The sequence below is a fragment of the Nannospalax galili genome, unplaced genomic scaffold (assembly GCF_000622305.1).
Source record: "Nannospalax galili isolate Female #2095 unplaced genomic scaffold, S.galili_v1.0 scaffold809, whole genome shotgun sequence".
NCBI classification, from domain to species: domain Eukaryota; kingdom Metazoa; phylum Chordata; class Mammalia; order Rodentia; family Spalacidae; genus Nannospalax; species Nannospalax galili.
The window spans coordinates 1,194,728-1,210,733 of record NW_008360015.1 but is presented as its reverse complement, the minus strand read 5'-3'; the positions used below and the strand labels follow the sequence as shown (position 1 = coordinate 1,210,733).

Below are 16,006 nucleotides of genomic sequence, written 5' to 3'. Positions count from 1 at the left end.
TATAAAAAGATAACCAGGTTTAGGTACTTGTAAGACTCTTGCTATGAAGGTGACACCCCTCATGCCCTGCCCAGTGCACTGCAGTGAAAGTGCAGAGGTCCTCTGAGGGACCAGCTTCCCTTAAGAGGCCACATTGAAGATAGTGACACAAATGAACCTTGTGTGGCTGGGGATGTGACTCAGTAGAGTGTTTGCCTAGTGTCTTAGTTTGTTTCTTCATTGCTATGACAAAACACTCTGACCACTACCAACTTGGGGAGGAAAGGGTTTATTCAGCTTACATCTCCCAGGTTGCAGTTCATCAGGGAGCCCAAGGTAGGAACTCAGGGCAGGAACATGGAGGCAGGAGCTGGAACACAGGCCATGGAGGAACGCTGCTTATTGGCTTGCTCCCTTGGCCCCTGCTCAGGCTGCTTTCTTATACAACACAGACCCATCTGCCCAGGGGTGGCACCACCCACAATGGGTTGGGCCCTCCCACATCACTCATCAAGAAGATGCCCTTTAGACATGGCCACAGGCCAGTCCAATAGAGGCAATTCCCCAATTGAGGCTCCCTCAACCCAGGTGTGTCAAGTTGACACTAAAGCATCCGGCACACCCAGCATGCAAGAAACGCTGGCTCCATCCCTAGCACTGCATAAAACTGGGCTTGGTGGCTCATGCCTGTAATTGCAACACTTGAGAAGGTGAGGCAGGAGGATCAAAAGTTCAGGGTCATCTTTGACTATATAGTGAATTCAAAGCCAGCCTGGGCTACAGGAGACCCTGTCTCAAAGAAGGGGTAGGGGGTGACTAGAGAGATGGCTCAGCAGTTAAGAGCACTGGCTGCTCTTGCAGAGGACCCAGATTCAATTCCCAGCACTCACATGGTGGCTAATAACTATCTGTAACTCCAGTTTCAGGGGAATCTGATGCCCTCTTCTGAACTCTGCAGACATTGCATGACATAGGTATACTTACATACATGCAGGCAATACACTCATACACATAAAAATAATAAATGTTAAAAAAAAGGGGGGGCAGTTAAGAGCACATACTACTCTTACAGAGAACCCAAGTTCAGTTTTCAGCACCCACATCAGGCAGCTCATAACCACCTGTAACTCTGGCACCAGGCGATCTGATGCCCTCTTCTGGCCTCTGTAGGCACCAGGTACATGTACCCACACACAGACACACATATATGCATATAATTACAATTATTTTTTTAGAAGCCAGGGGTGGTGGTGCATTCCCTTAATCCCACATTGGGAGATAGAGGCAAGTGGATCTCTATGAGATGGAGGCCAGCATGGTTTATATAGTGAGTTCTAGGCCAGCTGGGGCTACAGGGAAACCCTGTCTCGCAAAACAAAACAAAACAAAAAAAAGTGGACCCTGTGTTCTAGCCTGGTACCCATCTGCCCTATGCCTTCTCTGAATCTTATCACCCCAAAGTCCCTAATCCGAAGTTCAGGTCTCTTGTTTCTGACCTTGCTGCTACCTTTCCCTGAGCCCTGCTGGCCTTTTCCTGCCATGGATTTCTGCAGCTGTCCTACATCCCACCAGAACTTGCAGCCTTGACACACATCAATATGTGCCCCCCCACCCACATCTATCATGATAAGGGGCACCTGCCTATGTTTGCATACATGTACTCCAGCCCTACCACGTACTCTGATCTGCCCCAGCACCCTAGGAAGGGTCTGTGCCTAGCCTCTTCTGTACAGCACCCCTCTTTGTTCCAGGTCTGGGGTATTGGCAATGAGGACCGCACTGTGTACTTCCGGCAGGGCGTCACCCCCAGTGAGCTCAGTGGGAAGACATGGAAGGCCATTGTCATGAGTCGAGAGAGTGACCGGTCATATTCTGGCAGCTCGTCCAGCCTCCTCAGGTGATGCAGGACAGCAGGGCATAGAGGACTTGCGGGGGACAGACTGTGGCCTCATGGGGTGCCCAACCAATGACTTGTAGAGCCACAAGAGCTGGGACCTAGAGCTGAGAGCTGGGTGTGATGGTGCACACCTGTATTATAGCACTTGGGAGGCAGAGGCAGGAGGATCAGGAGTTTAAGGTCATCTTTGGCTACATAATAAGTTCAAGACCAATCTGGGCTATATAAGACCCAGTCTCAGAAACAAAACAAAAAGATACTGTAGTTGGTTGGTATGGTTTAGATCTCTAATCCTAGCACTTGGGATTGCTGTGTGTCGGGAGCCATGCTTTACCTAAGCAGAGGCTAACCTGAGCTACAGAGTGAGTTCAGGTAACCTGGGATATCACCTGTCTGTACAGCAGAGGATAACCTTGAACTCCTGATCCCCCAAATACTGGGATTATAGGTATATACCTATAATCCAGATACTGCTTCTACCTCCCAAATACTGGGATTATAGGAATATACCACCACACTGGGCTTTTTGCAGTGATGAGGGTCAAATCCAGGGCTTTGTGCATGCTAAGCAAGCACTCTACCAACTAGGCTACATCCTTAGCCTAACAACAACAAATACAGCAATTCCAGCTCCCTAACTGGGACTTCCAGCCCTCTGGGAAGCATGGGTGTTTCTGTGTTATACAGGAATAGGCAATAGAAGCTCAGTAAGTTTGAGGGTACATAGTCACAAGGAAGTGAGAGTCTGTCCTATTTTGTCCCCAGTGCTGGCTGCTTTTTCGGGGATGAGGTGAGGGGCAGTGGTACAGAGTCTGCACCCAGTGACACCGATGCCTCCTCAGAAGTCGAGAGACGGTGCCCTGAGCAGCTTCTCCCCGAAGAGTCTTTGGACAATTCCCAGAACCCTAAAGGGAGCTCATCCCCAGACCCTGGGACTGGCAGGACCTCTGAGTGTACCATGGAGAACACCTGCCTGGCTGAGGGCAAAGGGAAGGCTTCTGAGGCCTCCTGCCTTGATGAACGTTCTGGCCACACCTCCACACCAGTGGAGCTGCCCTGGACCAATATTGACCTCAAGGAACCCAAGAAGGTGCCCAGCAACTCAGCTGCTGGCTTGCCTGGAACCACAGGCCTCTCCTCCCTCGGGTTCTTCCCGCTGGGCATGGAGGAGCCATATGGGGCAGATGACCACCCACTGTGGGCCTGGGTGTCTGGAGGTGGATGTGCAGTGGAGGCAGGCTCCATGCTCAAGTGGTTCACTGTCCAGTCGGGTAAGGAGACCCAGTGGGTGTTCATAGGGTATATAGGGTCTAGGTGAGGCCTGAGGCTCACTGTTCTACCTGAAGGCCCTCACAGCCTTGACCAAGTTGTTGGGCCAGTGTGTGGTGTTCATAGACTCAAGGGAGCTATTAGGAGGAGGACTCAGGACACTCTGCAGAGGTTGGAACTTTCTAACAAGAATGGATAGATTGGGCCTGGGGAGATGGTTCAGTGGATAAAGTGGTGTGTGAGATGACCCAAATTCATACCCCCAGAACTTACATAAAAGCCAGGTGTGGCTGTGCATGCTTGTAACCCCACTGCTGGGAGGGCAGAGCAGGAGGATGCCAGGGGCTCACTAGGTGCTACCTAATACGATGAGCTTCAAGTTGGGTGAGAGACCCTGCCTCAAATAAGGCAGAAAAGTGATTGAGGAGATACTTCCTGCTGTCAACCCCTGGCCTCCACATGCACCTTAGTATACCCAGACACACATATACACCGTGCGCGCGCGCGCGCGCGCACACACACACACACACACACACACACACACACACGCACACGGAGGGAGGGAGGAAGGAAGGAAAGAAAGAAACAAACAAACTTAAAAGAACAGGCTGATTCGGGAACAGTCTTAGTTACTTTTCCCATTATTGTGACCAAATACCTGACAAGAAACAACTTAAGGGAGGAGGGCTTATTATGACTCACAGTTTAAGGACACAGTCCATCGTGGTAGGAAGGCATGGCAGCAGGAGTGTGAGGCAGCTGCTCACATGGCATCCAGTCAGGAAGCAGAGAGATGGATGCTGGTGCTCAGCTCACTTTCTCCTTTGTATTCAGTCAGGACCCCAGCCCATGGGACAGTGCTGCCCACGTTCAGGGTGGGTCTTCCCTCCTCAGTTAACTTGATCTAGGAACTCCCTCACAGACATGCCCAGAGGTTTGTCCTAGGTGGTTCTAGATCCTGTCAGGTTGATGGTATTAACTGTCACAGGGATGGGAAGGGAGGAACAGAGAGCATCATTGGCCCCTTGTCGAGCTCTAGTCAGGACAGCACCTGGCCCTGAGGCTCTGGCCTCCTGCAGGCCTGTCCCCCTCGGTACAGATGCTGTCCCTGTCCATCACGCCTGCTCAGACTGCCACCTGGAGAAAGCAGATCTTCCAGCAGCTCACAGAAAGGACCAAGCGGGAGCTAGAGAACTTCAGGCATTATGAACAGGCTGTGGAACAGGTAGGCCCAGCCATCCCTGGTGCATTCTTTTCTATTATTTGTTTGTTTTGAGATAGGGTATACCCCCAGCTAGCCTCAAACTCACTCTAGCCCAGGCTGGCCTCAAATGTGGCATCTGATTGCTTTAGTTTCTGAAGAACTAGGATCACAGGCATGTACCATCACACCCAGCTCTTGCTGGTGATTCAGTGATTGCCCCGCTGTATGCCAGCCCTGACGTAGGAGTAGACAAACATATGCAGACCTCTGTCCATCCATCTCTAATGCTCACCAATGCTTCCAGGCCCCAAGGCAGATCCAAGAATAAGGAATCAAGTTTCCTGAGGGACTATTCTTGGGTCCTCCCCACCTTTGGAGTACCCGCTGGGTCCTGGGAACCCAGAAACCTCAGAGAAAGGTAGACAGGGAGGGGAAGGGCTAATCACATTGTTTTCTCTGTCCCTTTCCTGGAACCCGCAGTGCCCACATGTGACTTTTTGGTGAGATGAGTCATCACTGTCCCAAAGGCTGACCCTGCCTGATGTACCCCACACACTTGGAGGCAGAGCCCCACCCTCAGAGGCTGCAGTCAAGCCAGAAAAAGGAATCACATAGGACACAAGCCTGGCTTTCTTGGAAGGATTTAGCTTAGGCTGTGTCCACAGTGGGCATCTGCACCCAGGCAGCCTGAAAGTTTACATGCCAAACTCTTTGGCCCTTTCTCTGACATTGGGTCGGGTTTGGACTCTCCGTGGGCCTTAGTTTCTCTATAGAGAACATGGGCTAACTATGTGGATCTGTCTGTGAGAAACAGGTGATGCAGCTAGGGCTTTGGCACTACTTAGTGTCCAGTTATGGCACTGGCATCATTGATAGAACTGGGAGGGTGGAGGCTGGGAGCTCCAGCAGGGCAGCAGTGCCTTGACAGAGAGCAAAGGAGAGACCGGGGGCCACAGTAGCTGTAGGGCTCTGGGAGTAGGGAGCTGCCCATGACTGTCCCCACTGCCCTTGGTTGTCCCTGTCACAGTCGGTGTGGGTGAAGACTGGGACCCTGCAGTGGTGGTGTGACTGGAAGCCCCACAAGTGGGTGGACGTCCGTGTGGCCCTGGAGCAGTTCACAGGGCATGATGGGGCTCGTGACAGCATCCTTTTCATCTATTACGTGGTCCACGAGGAGAAGAAGGTATGGGGTGGAAGGCACTGGTTGGGGAAGGAGGATCATCAAGGGACAACTTTCCATAGAGGGGGACACAAGCCCCTAGGTGCTTGCTCTAGAGTCTAGCTGGTTTGCAAAGCCCAGTGTGGGCACTTGTGTGTGTGGCCTGTGCTGTGGTCTCCCTAAGCCACCTCCCCATAACAACAGTAACTTTTTTTTTAGTTTAAACCCAGAACTGTACTACTGAGCTAGCTAACCCTAGCCCTTTTTAAAATTTTTGTTTTGGGGGCTGGCGAGATGGCTCAGCAGTTAAGAGCACTGCTCTTGCAGAGGACCCAGGTTTGATTCCCAGCACCTACACGGTAGGCAAGAACAATCCTTAACTCCAGTTCCAGGGGAATCTGAAGCCCTCTTCTGATGTCTGTGGCATTGCACGACACGGGTGCACTCACATACATGTAAGCAATACACTCATACACATTAAAATAAAAAAAATAAAATTTTTGTTTGGGGCTGGAGCACTGGCTGCTCTTGTAGAGGACCAGGTTTTGAATCCCAGAACCCACATGGTGGCCAACTGTCTGTAATTCCAGTTCTAAGGGATCCGACGCCCTCTTCTGACTTCTATGGGCATTGTATGACAGGGGAGCACTTAGATACGTGTGGAAAGTACACCCATATACAGAAAATAAAAATAATAATTTTTTTTAATTTAATTTTTTTTTTTTGGTCTTTTTGAGACAGGGTCTCCCTGTAGCCCCAGCTGTCCTGGAACTCACTATGTAGATCAGGCTGGCCTTGAACTCACAGGGATCTGCCTGCCTCTGCCCCCAAAGTGCTGGGATTAAAGGCTTGTGCCACCATGCCTGGCAAAATTTAATTATTTTATTTTATTTTGGTCTTTTCTGAGACAGGGCCTCCCTGTAGCCCCAGCTGATCTGGAACTTGCTGTGTAGACTAGGCTGGCCTTGAAATCACAGAGATCCGCCTGCCTCTGCCTCCTGAGTGCTGGGACTAAAGGCGTGTACCACCACGCCTGGCAAATTTAATAATTTTTGTTTTGAGACAGGTTCTCACTAAGTTCCAAGCCTGACTTGGAACTTACATGTAGATGAGGCTGGCCTTGAACTCACCATCCTCCTATTTTAGCCTCCCCAGTGCTGGGATTATAAGTTTGAGCCATACCTGGCCAGGCTCTAACCTTGAAGATGAGGCGGGGCAGGGGGTGGTTAGAGAGATGGCTCAGTGGTTTAGAGCACTTGCTGCTCTTGCAGAGGACTTGGGTTCAGTTCCCAGCACCCACATGGCAGTTAACAGCCACCTGTAACTCCAGTTGCAGGGGATCCGATGCCCTGTTCTAGTCTCTGTGGGCACTATATGGAGACACAGGTACACTTACACAAGCACACAAAACACTCATTCATACAAAATATAAGTAAATAAAATTTTTTAAAAAGATGAGATTAGGATGAATCCTATTCCCAACTGTTGTCATTCAACCTTCAAAAGCATTTTTTGTGGGGTGATAGGCAGTGGGGAGAGACAAGATCTCATGTTGCCCAGGCTGGTTTTGAACTCACTCTATAGCTGAGGGTGATCTTGAACTTCTGGTCTCCTGCCTCCACCTCCCAAGTGCTGGGATCACAGATGTGCACCACCATGCCTGGTTTATATAGTGCTGGGGATGGAGCCCAGATAAGCATTCTAACAACTGAGCCACAGCCACAGCCCCCAACACATTTGTTCAAGTATGGCTCAGTCATTTGGGTCACCAGGCCCAAATGAGGTCTAGAAGGAGGGGTGACCTGTCACTGTCACCACAGTGGAGAGCCATTACCCCAAGGACACTTTGTTTAGAGTGACAGCCCTACGGTTCACCCCTCTCGAAACAGTACTTGCACGTGTTCCTGAATGAGGTGACAGTGCTGGTCCCTGTGCTCAACGAAGCCAAGCACTCCTTTGCCCTCTACACCCCCGAGAGGACACGGCAGAGGTGGCCTGTGCGCCTGGCCGCCACCACTGAGCAAGACATGAATGACTGGGTGAGTGAGCAGGGGCCCGCAAGGGCTGAGTGAGAAGGGGTCACCCAGACCTCTGTGTGCCCAGCAGTGACCAGTTGTGTATCCACTCCAGCTTGCCCTACTCAGCCTGTCCTGCTGTGAGAGCCGGAAGGTCCACGGCCGCCCATCTCCACAGGCCATCTGGTCTGTTACCTGCAAGGGCGACATCTTCGTGAGTGAGCCCAGCCCGGACCTGGAGGCCCGTGAGCACTTGTTGCCATGTGACCAGATGTGAGTGGGCCGTGCCCTTAGATGGGCCTGGTGCTTGGCCTCTCCCCTCCCCTCATTACCCAGAGCTTAGGTTTCCAGAAGGGGCTCCCCCAGCGGGATCTGAGACCACACCAAGCTTAAGGATGCTTGGCTGCTTTCCTTGGCCTGTTCAAGGCTGGACTTAGAGGTCAGGGTACCCACCAAGCTGCTATGGAGTAGCCTGGGGTACTTTGAGCATGGTGAATGGGCTCTGGTGAGGCTTTAGTCCTCTCAGCAGACCTGGCTCCAGACCTGGGTCCTAGTCCTTCCCAGTTCCTTCTGAGTCACTGGAGGGTGGGGGCCCAGCAGAAGAGAGGGAGTAGCTTGGGGTGTGTTTTAAGGATGGAATTGGTAGGTTGGGAGGAGGCAGGCTCACAGGAAGGTGAGGGTGGGCCCCCATTCCCTTTAGACATGGGGGAGACAGGACCAGGAGTTGCTCTGCTGGGACATTTAAAGCCACAAGAGGGCCCTGCATAGCTCAGTTGGTGGAGCATTTGCCTAGCATGCAGGAAACCCTGGATTCTATCCCCAGCACTGGGTGGTGTGGTGGTGCATGCCTGTCATCCTAGCACTTGGGAGGTGGAGTCCAGAGGATCTGAAGTTTAAGGTCATCCTTAACTACATAGTGATTTTGAGACCAGTCTGGAATACATGAGACTCTGTCTAGAAAAAGAAGTCACAGAGGGAATGGGAACCTGAAGGAACCAGTAAGAGCAAAGATTCAAGGAGGAAGAGGATAAGTGAGGAGTTCTGTGATGACCTGGGCTCTTACCAGTGATCACAAACAGGCCCAGGAATCCTAGACCTCACTGGGTAGCCATGCGTGCTCAGTGCCTCCTGGTGGAAGAGGCAGGGCCTTTGGGAGCCAACCCAGCCTCCTGCATAGCCCTCAGATGACTTGTCAGCCAGCTGGCCACACTGTTCCTCACACAGGATTAGATAGCACTCTCCCTGCTCTCTGCCATGACATTTAAGCCTGGCTTCACCCAGGAAGTTGTGATTTCCAAGCTCTGGGAGGGAGGCAGTGTGGCTCAGGGATGAGGAGGACAGGCTCTTGAGGATTTCCTGCCTCTTGTGTGCCACTTTGTACCCTCTTCAGCACTAATTCAAACAGGAATGATGTGAGTTATTAGTTCTACTGGCTTGAAAGCCCCAGACTTGACCAGTTTCTTTGCCCACAGGAAGTCTAAGAAAAAGACTGCAGGGTAGGTGAGAGGTTGGATAGCTGGGCTGAGGCACGTTTCCTGCCCTCCTTTCAGGTTCTGGCGGCAGATGGGAGGCCACCTGAGGATCATAGAGGCCAACAGCCGTGGTGTGGTGTGGGGCATCGGCTACGACCACACAGCCTGGGTATACACAGGTGGCTATGGTGGAGGCTGCTTCCAAGGTGAGGGTAGCCCAGAGCACCTGAGGCTGGCAAGACCAGCTCTCAGAACCTTCCGGGCATACCCTATCCTAATCCCCATCTGGCTACCCTTCTCAGTGCCAGGGCTACTGTCCTGGTCCTGACACTAAGCTAACAGCTGGCTGACAGGTGACCTTAACCAGTGCCAGCCTCTACAGAGGACAGTCCCGGGCCACGGGGCATAAGAATCCAGAGAGTAGACCTAGCTTCTGAGATGCTGTCTGGGATCCCGCCAACAGAGCAGAGGACCTTGAAGATTCTAGAATGGCAGTTACCAGGGTCCTCCAGTGAGTTCGGAGATGAGGCTACCCTAAGGTACATTGAGGCAACCCAGTCCCCTCATTCCAGCTCTTTCAGGGCAAGTGAGCCCCTCAACCTCCCACAAGACCCTTAAGGTTAGGGGGAAAAGTAGAGGCAAAAGCAAATATAAAATAAAATATTTCAAGCCATAGCCCCCCGTACTCCATAGTAGAGAATCAGCTGACCCTGTCGAGCTTGTGGTCCACTAAGACCACAGGAACCCACAACCTTATAGACTGAATGGCCTCCCTTACTCTAAGGCAGGAATTAACTTGGTCCCTGATTTGCCTTTAAGTATGCTCAGACTCAGAGAAGTCATGTGCTTTACTAATAAGGTCTGGTGTTGGGTACTGGGTAACAAAGATAGTAGGGCAGTAAGATGTCCCCAAGAATGGGGGTGGGCATGGTGACACACACCTTTAATCTCAGCACTCAGGAGGCAGAGGCAGGTGATCTCTGAATTTGAAGCCAGCCTGGTTTCCATAGTGAATTCCAGGCCAGCCAGGGCTACATGGTAAGACCCTGTCCCTGCTTCCAGAAAAAAAAAGGTGGTATCCATAGGAAGTTTAGTGTATAGTAGGTCCTTTTAGAGGCTGTACAATCCCAGAGGTGAGAAACCCAAGCTAAAATAGCCCCCTTGGAGATCACCTAACCATCTTAGCTGCCCTGGCTCCTCTCTGTCCTCCCTGCCTGTTTTCTACCGGGCCAAGGTGCTTCAGACAGAAAGGCCAAGTTCCTAGCAGGCCTCAGGGCCAACATGGCCTGGGTCCTGGCAGCCTCCTCTCCCCACAGGCCTGTCCAGCAGCACCAGTAACATTTACCCACAGTCAGATGTGAAGAGTGTCTACATCTATGAGAACCAGCGCTGGAACCCCGTCACAGGCTACACCAGCAGGTGAGTGGAACAGGTGCCCTTCAGTGTGCTGCCTGGCCCAGGCCACAGTCCTGACAGAAACTGGATAGCATTTAGCATAGCCTGAAGCTGGTCAGTCAGGCCCCCAGTGTGGAACTAACCAGATCTTGTTTGATTATTTGTTGTGTGTGTGTGTGTGTGTGTGTGTACATATTCATGGGGTGTGCACTTGTTTGCACAGACGCTTGTTCATGTGTGTGCATATGCATATGGAGGCCAAAGATCAACCTCAGGTGTCATCCTCTGCCTCCCTTGGTGCTAGGATTCCAAGCGCACATCACCCACACCCAGCTTTTTTATATGGGTCCTGGGGATTGAACTTGAATCCTCGTGCTTGCATGGCAAGCACTTTATCAATTGAACCATCTCCCCAGACCCTTCTTTCTTTTTAACCTTTATTTTATATTAGTGTGTGTAGGGAGGGAACATGCACGTGTGGTGGTCAGAGGACAACTTTGTGGAGTCAGTTCTCTCTTTCCACCTTCACATAGTTTCCAGGGATTGAACTCAGGTTGTCAGGCTTGTGTAGCAAGCTCCTTTATTGCCCAAGCCATTTTGCCAGCCTCTCTTCCCCCTCCTGCTTTTCTGTTTTGTTTTGTTTTGCTTTGTTTTGTTTTGTTTTGTTTCATTTTGTTTTGTTGAGACAGGATCTCCCTGTAGTCCCAGCTGGCCTAGAACTCAGTATCTGCCTGCCTCTGCCTCCCTAGTGCTGGGATCAAAGGCATGTGCCACCACAATCAGCTCAGCAGTTTTTCCCTTTAAAATACATCATTTAGGCTGGGTAGAGGCAGGGGACTCTGTGAGTTCGAGGCCAGCCTGTTCTACATAGCGAGTTACAGGCCAGCTGGGGCTACATAAATAAATAAATAGATAAATAAATAAATAAATAAATAAATAAATAAATAATAAGAAACCAGTTAGTTTTTTTGACACAGGGCTCACTGTGCAACCCAAGCTTGCCTAGAGCTGGTGATCCTCCTGCCTCAAGCCTTCTCACTATACCAACCTAATGAGCCCTTTAAAAATTTTTATGTGTGTGTATTTTGCCTGCATGTATCTGAATGCACCATGTGTGTGCAGTGCTCACAGAGGCCAGAGAGGGTGTCAGGTCTCCTGGAACTGAAGTTAGCTGCCATGTGGGTACTGGAAACTGAATCTGGGTTCTCTGCAAGAGCAGCCAGTGCTCATAACCTCTGAGCCATCTCTCCAGTCCCTAGTCAGTCCTTTCGTTTTTTTCTTTTTCTTTTTCTTTTTTTTTTTTTCGGTTTTGATTTTTAAAAATTTTTAGTTGAGCTTTTATACATTTCATACAACAGTTCTTAATCAAATGTGGACCCCCTCCCCCATCTATAACCCCCTTCCTCCACCCCCCACTGGACCTCATGTACTTTGCTATTCATGTTAAGTCCCATCCAGTCAAGCATTTGTACCCAGATGTCCTTCAGTGCAAATTCATTCACTGGAGTCTAGTCAGCCTATCTAGAGATCGTTGGTAAGGCCTACTCTAGTACTTCACCCAGTAGTGATCAGTCTCCAATAGTTCCCAGACTAGGGCCAACCCGCCACCCATTTCCCTTGTTCCACTCTTGGCCCTTGTCTGATTGAGTTGTGCTCGATGCCACCATTGCCATAAGTTCACATGTGCAAGCTTCCAGTGACCTGAAAGCCTCTGCTTCCCTGTGTTCATGGACCAACCCTGACTCTTACAATCTATCTGCCCCGTCTTGTGCAATGTTCACTGAGAGTTTTGATATAGGAGTCCTGGCCAGGGACACACACTGCTATTCTTTTTTTTTTTTTTTTTTTTTGGTCTTTTTGAGACAGGGTCTCCCTGTAGCCTTTTAAAAGTTGGCCAGTTATGGCCTTTTGTGTGCATCACAGTCTGTTTGTTGTATAAGGAGGCCTCACTGGTGAGAGTTGAGAGGCGCACTAGTTTTCTCTCTACGCTCCCCCGCCCCCACCATGTTCCGCATCAGTCCTTTCTTAAAGAATTCTAGATAGCCACTCCAGCCAGGGGTGAGGGATGGTAGGCATGGTGAATCTTCATTGTCTCCAAGATCACATCTGGGACAATGGCAGATAGTTAGAACCTTCCTCAGTTTATCATAGGTAGCTTTGTGAGACAAGATGAGGTAGTTGAACTAACCTTCAGTTTTGCTTCTGGGCTACTTTGGGCCTTGCCCCCAGATGCATTCACTGGAACTTTGTCTCTCTTAACTGGTGTTCTCAGCATCTTTTTCCTTGGGTGGCATCACGAAGCCTAGATATTGGTGACCACTTGCAGCCTTGCCGGGATGTCTGTCTTTAAGATTTTAAGTATCCAGGGTTATCTCATTATATAGTCAAGGGTAACATTGAATTTCTGATCCTCCTGCCTTCATTGACCTGGAGCTTACCAATCAGGCTAGGCTAGCTAACCAGCAAGTCCTGAGGATCCTCCTGTCTCCACCTCCTGGCACTGGGATGCAAACACATGCCACCATACTGTTTTTTTTTTCCTTACGTGGATTCTGGGGATCAAATTCAGGTCCTCATGCTTGCAAAGCAAACGCTACCAATTGCCACATCTCCCACTAGCCCTAAATTTCTCCTTTTTATTAAGACATCAGGCCGGGCGTGGTGGCGCATGCCTTTAATCCCAGCACTCGGGAGGCAGGGGCAGGCGGATCTCTGTGAGTTCAAGGCCAGCCTGGCCTACATAGTGAGTTCCAGGACAGCTGGGGCTACAGGGAGACCCTGTCTCAAAAAGACCAAAAAACAAAAAAAAAAGACATCAGTCGTATTGGATTAATGTTCACCCTAATGACTTCATCTTATCTTGACCCTGTGTTAATGAGATTTTTTTTTTTTTTTTTTACTATTGTGGCAGTGTATCTGAAAGAAACAAGGAAAGAAAAATTGGACCCATGAGTTGGCCAGGACCCACATGGTGGAAGGAGAGAACCAACTCCCACAAGTAGCCCTCTGACCTCTATACATGCTATGGCATGTGCGCGCACACACACACACACACACACACACACACACACAAAATCATAATTTTTAAAAAAGGAAAGAAAGATGTGTTTCGCTCATGCTCAGAGATATACTCCATGGTGAACTGGTCGCATTGTATCTGGGCCTGTGATGAGGCAGAGTGTTATGGTGTAAGAACGTGGAGAAGCTACTCACCTCATGACAGTCAGAAGTAGGAAGTGGCCAAGGCAAGATAAAACCAAAAAGACACACTCCCTGTGACCTACTTCCTCCAACCAGGCCCCACCTGCCACCTCCTTCAACCCCAGGAATCTGTTTGGATGCTGAGTCCATGAACAGATTCAGTTAGAGCCCTCAGAACACAGTAAACCCTGGAAACACCTTCACAAAGAAGCATACAGAAGTGTGCTTTGAAAATCTCTTATGTATCTGTCAAGCTAAGCAAGTTGACAGGATAGATGAACTGTCACAACCTTTTTTTTTTTTTTTTTTTTTCCGTCAAACGCCACATTCATGGTTACTGGCGAGAGGGGCTTTAGCATCTTTGGTTGGGAAGCATTCATCTCCTAACATGGGGGAAAGAGAGACATTTCCCAGATCATACAGCCAGCCATGGCCTTGTGGGATGGCTTAGTTGTTTTAGCTCAGGTACTGTAGTGATGTGGGTTGTTTCTAGTTGGTTTCAATTTGGTTTTGCCCATCAACCCTGGTGAGTGAGTGTGACTGAAGGTGACTTGTTAAGGCAGTTCCATCGGGTCCCTAGCAGAAATGAGGAGCAAACCTCTTACCAGGAGTGACTGGACAGGGGGGCTTGTTCTGAGCCCTCTCTCATCACCGCATGTCTGTCATCCTGCTACAGGGGTCTGCCTACTGACCGGTACATGTGGAGTGATGCCACGGGGTTGCAGGAATGCACTAAGGCCAGCACAAAGCCCCCATCCCTACAGTGGGCCTGGGTGAGTCCCAGGGTGCCTATGTCTACATGAGTAGGGTCTGCCTATACCAGACCCCGTGCCCCAGGTTTGTACTGGTCTCTGGGTTTAGGGGATCCCATTCACACTGACTCACTCTTTCCCAGGTTTCTGACTGGTATGTGGACTTCAGTGTTCCCGGAGGCACCGACCAGGAGGGGTGGCAGTATGCCAGCGACTTCCCTGCGTGAGCATCTTTCTATGCCCTGAGGCTCTCGGTTGAGTTCTACCCAGACTCCTGCATAGCTCCAGTGCTTGCATTTCTAACCTGGCTTAGTAGTTGAACCCACCCCACCATTCTGCCACCTCACTGACTTCAGGATTAGGGCTTTGGGCCAAGTCCTGAATGACATGAGGTAGGGTGGCACTGTGGAACGGGTGGCATAAGCCCCTCAGAGTGACGCAGGAGCCATCCTTCGAGGCAAGTGAGTTAATGGAAAAGTAGGTGATAAATCCAGGTTGGGAGCTGGTTCAGTTGGTGAAGTGCTTGCTTGCCTCATAAGCATGAGACCTGAGTTTGACCCCCATAGACCACCCCCATACCTGCAATCCCAGCACTCTGAGGCAGAGATAGAAAGATCCCTAGGGCTCACTGGCCATCCAGGCTACCCTACTTGGCAAGTTCCTAGCCAGAAGTATAGGATGAGATTCCTATATGGAACCTCACCCACCCATGGCTCAGGGACCATTGTGGAAAAGGGGCAGAAAGATTGTAAGAGCGAGGGCTGCTCATGAACACAGGGAGATAGAGGCTTCCAGGCCACCGGAGGCTTGCTCATGTGAACCTGTGGCAGTGGTGGTGTTGAGCACAGGACCCATGTCAGCTCAATTAAACAAGGGCCCAAAGTGGAGGTGAGAAATAGGTGGCGGGCCAGCACTAGATTGAGGACTATTTGAGACTGATTGCTTCTGGGTGAGGAGAGTATGACTTATATACAACCACTGGATGGTCTGACTAGACTCCAGTGGATGCATTTACACTGAAGGACATTTGGGTACAAACACCTGAATGAATAGGACTTAGCATGGGGTTAAGTGGGGGGATGGGGGAGGCATGAATGAGGGAGGGGGGTCTGGATTTGATTGGGAAACGTATAAAATTTTAAAGCTCAATAAAAAAAAAAAGGTAGACAGTGCAGAAGGAACAACAGCCAAGATTGTCCTCTGGCTTCCACACTCACACTTGTACATACACAAACACACACACACACACAGATGGCAAGTCAGAAAGCTGAGCAGGCTCTTTTCACACTGTTAAGGGCCTGTGAGACAGGTTCAGGCCTCTCACAATCAGAAGGAGACTGAGCCTGAGATGCCGAAGCAGAGCCCTAGCTCAGTGACTGCTGAGCTGACCTGGGTTTGGCCTGGCCACTCCCTCAGGTCTCAGTGAGGCTTCTCAGAGTGACCCTCAGGCCCTCAACCAGACTGAGGGCTCCTGTTCCCCAGACAGGCTCCCATGGTGCCTGGAGAGGGGAAAGGCCATGGGCCACTTAGTCTGACATTCTAGACAGGAGCTGCCATGGCTAAGCCTGAGGAGGTCCTAGGCTCAGTCTCCTTCCAACTGTGAGAGGCCTGAACCTGGCTCACAGGCCCTCAACACTGACAAGAACCTGCCCAGCTTTTGACT

The 16,006-nt window shown here is 50.4% G+C and overlaps 1 protein-coding gene across 2 annotated transcripts in view; it reads left to right on the top strand.

Annotated features, from left to right (window-relative positions):
• Positions 1-16,006, top strand: part of Tecpr1 (tectonin beta-propeller repeat containing 1) — a 38,345-nt gene that overhangs the window by 15,708 nt on the left and 6,631 nt on the right. For both annotated transcript variants that reach the window (XM_008824022.2, XM_029559101.1), the window contains 10 exons: positions 1,731-1,876; positions 2,642-3,147; positions 4,225-4,370; positions 5,377-5,532; positions 7,398-7,547; positions 7,639-7,796; positions 9,074-9,201; positions 10,312-10,414; positions 14,268-14,364; positions 14,487-14,566. In XM_008824022.2, coding sequence (XP_008822244.1) covers positions 1,731-1,876; positions 2,642-3,147; positions 4,225-4,370; positions 5,377-5,532; positions 7,398-7,547; positions 7,639-7,796; positions 9,074-9,201; positions 10,312-10,414; positions 14,268-14,364; positions 14,487-14,566 — 1,670 coding nt within the window. The remainder of the gene's footprint in view (positions 1-1,730; positions 1,877-2,641; positions 3,148-4,224; positions 4,371-5,376; positions 5,533-7,397; positions 7,548-7,638; positions 7,797-9,073; positions 9,202-10,311; positions 10,415-14,267; positions 14,365-14,486; positions 14,567-16,006) is intronic.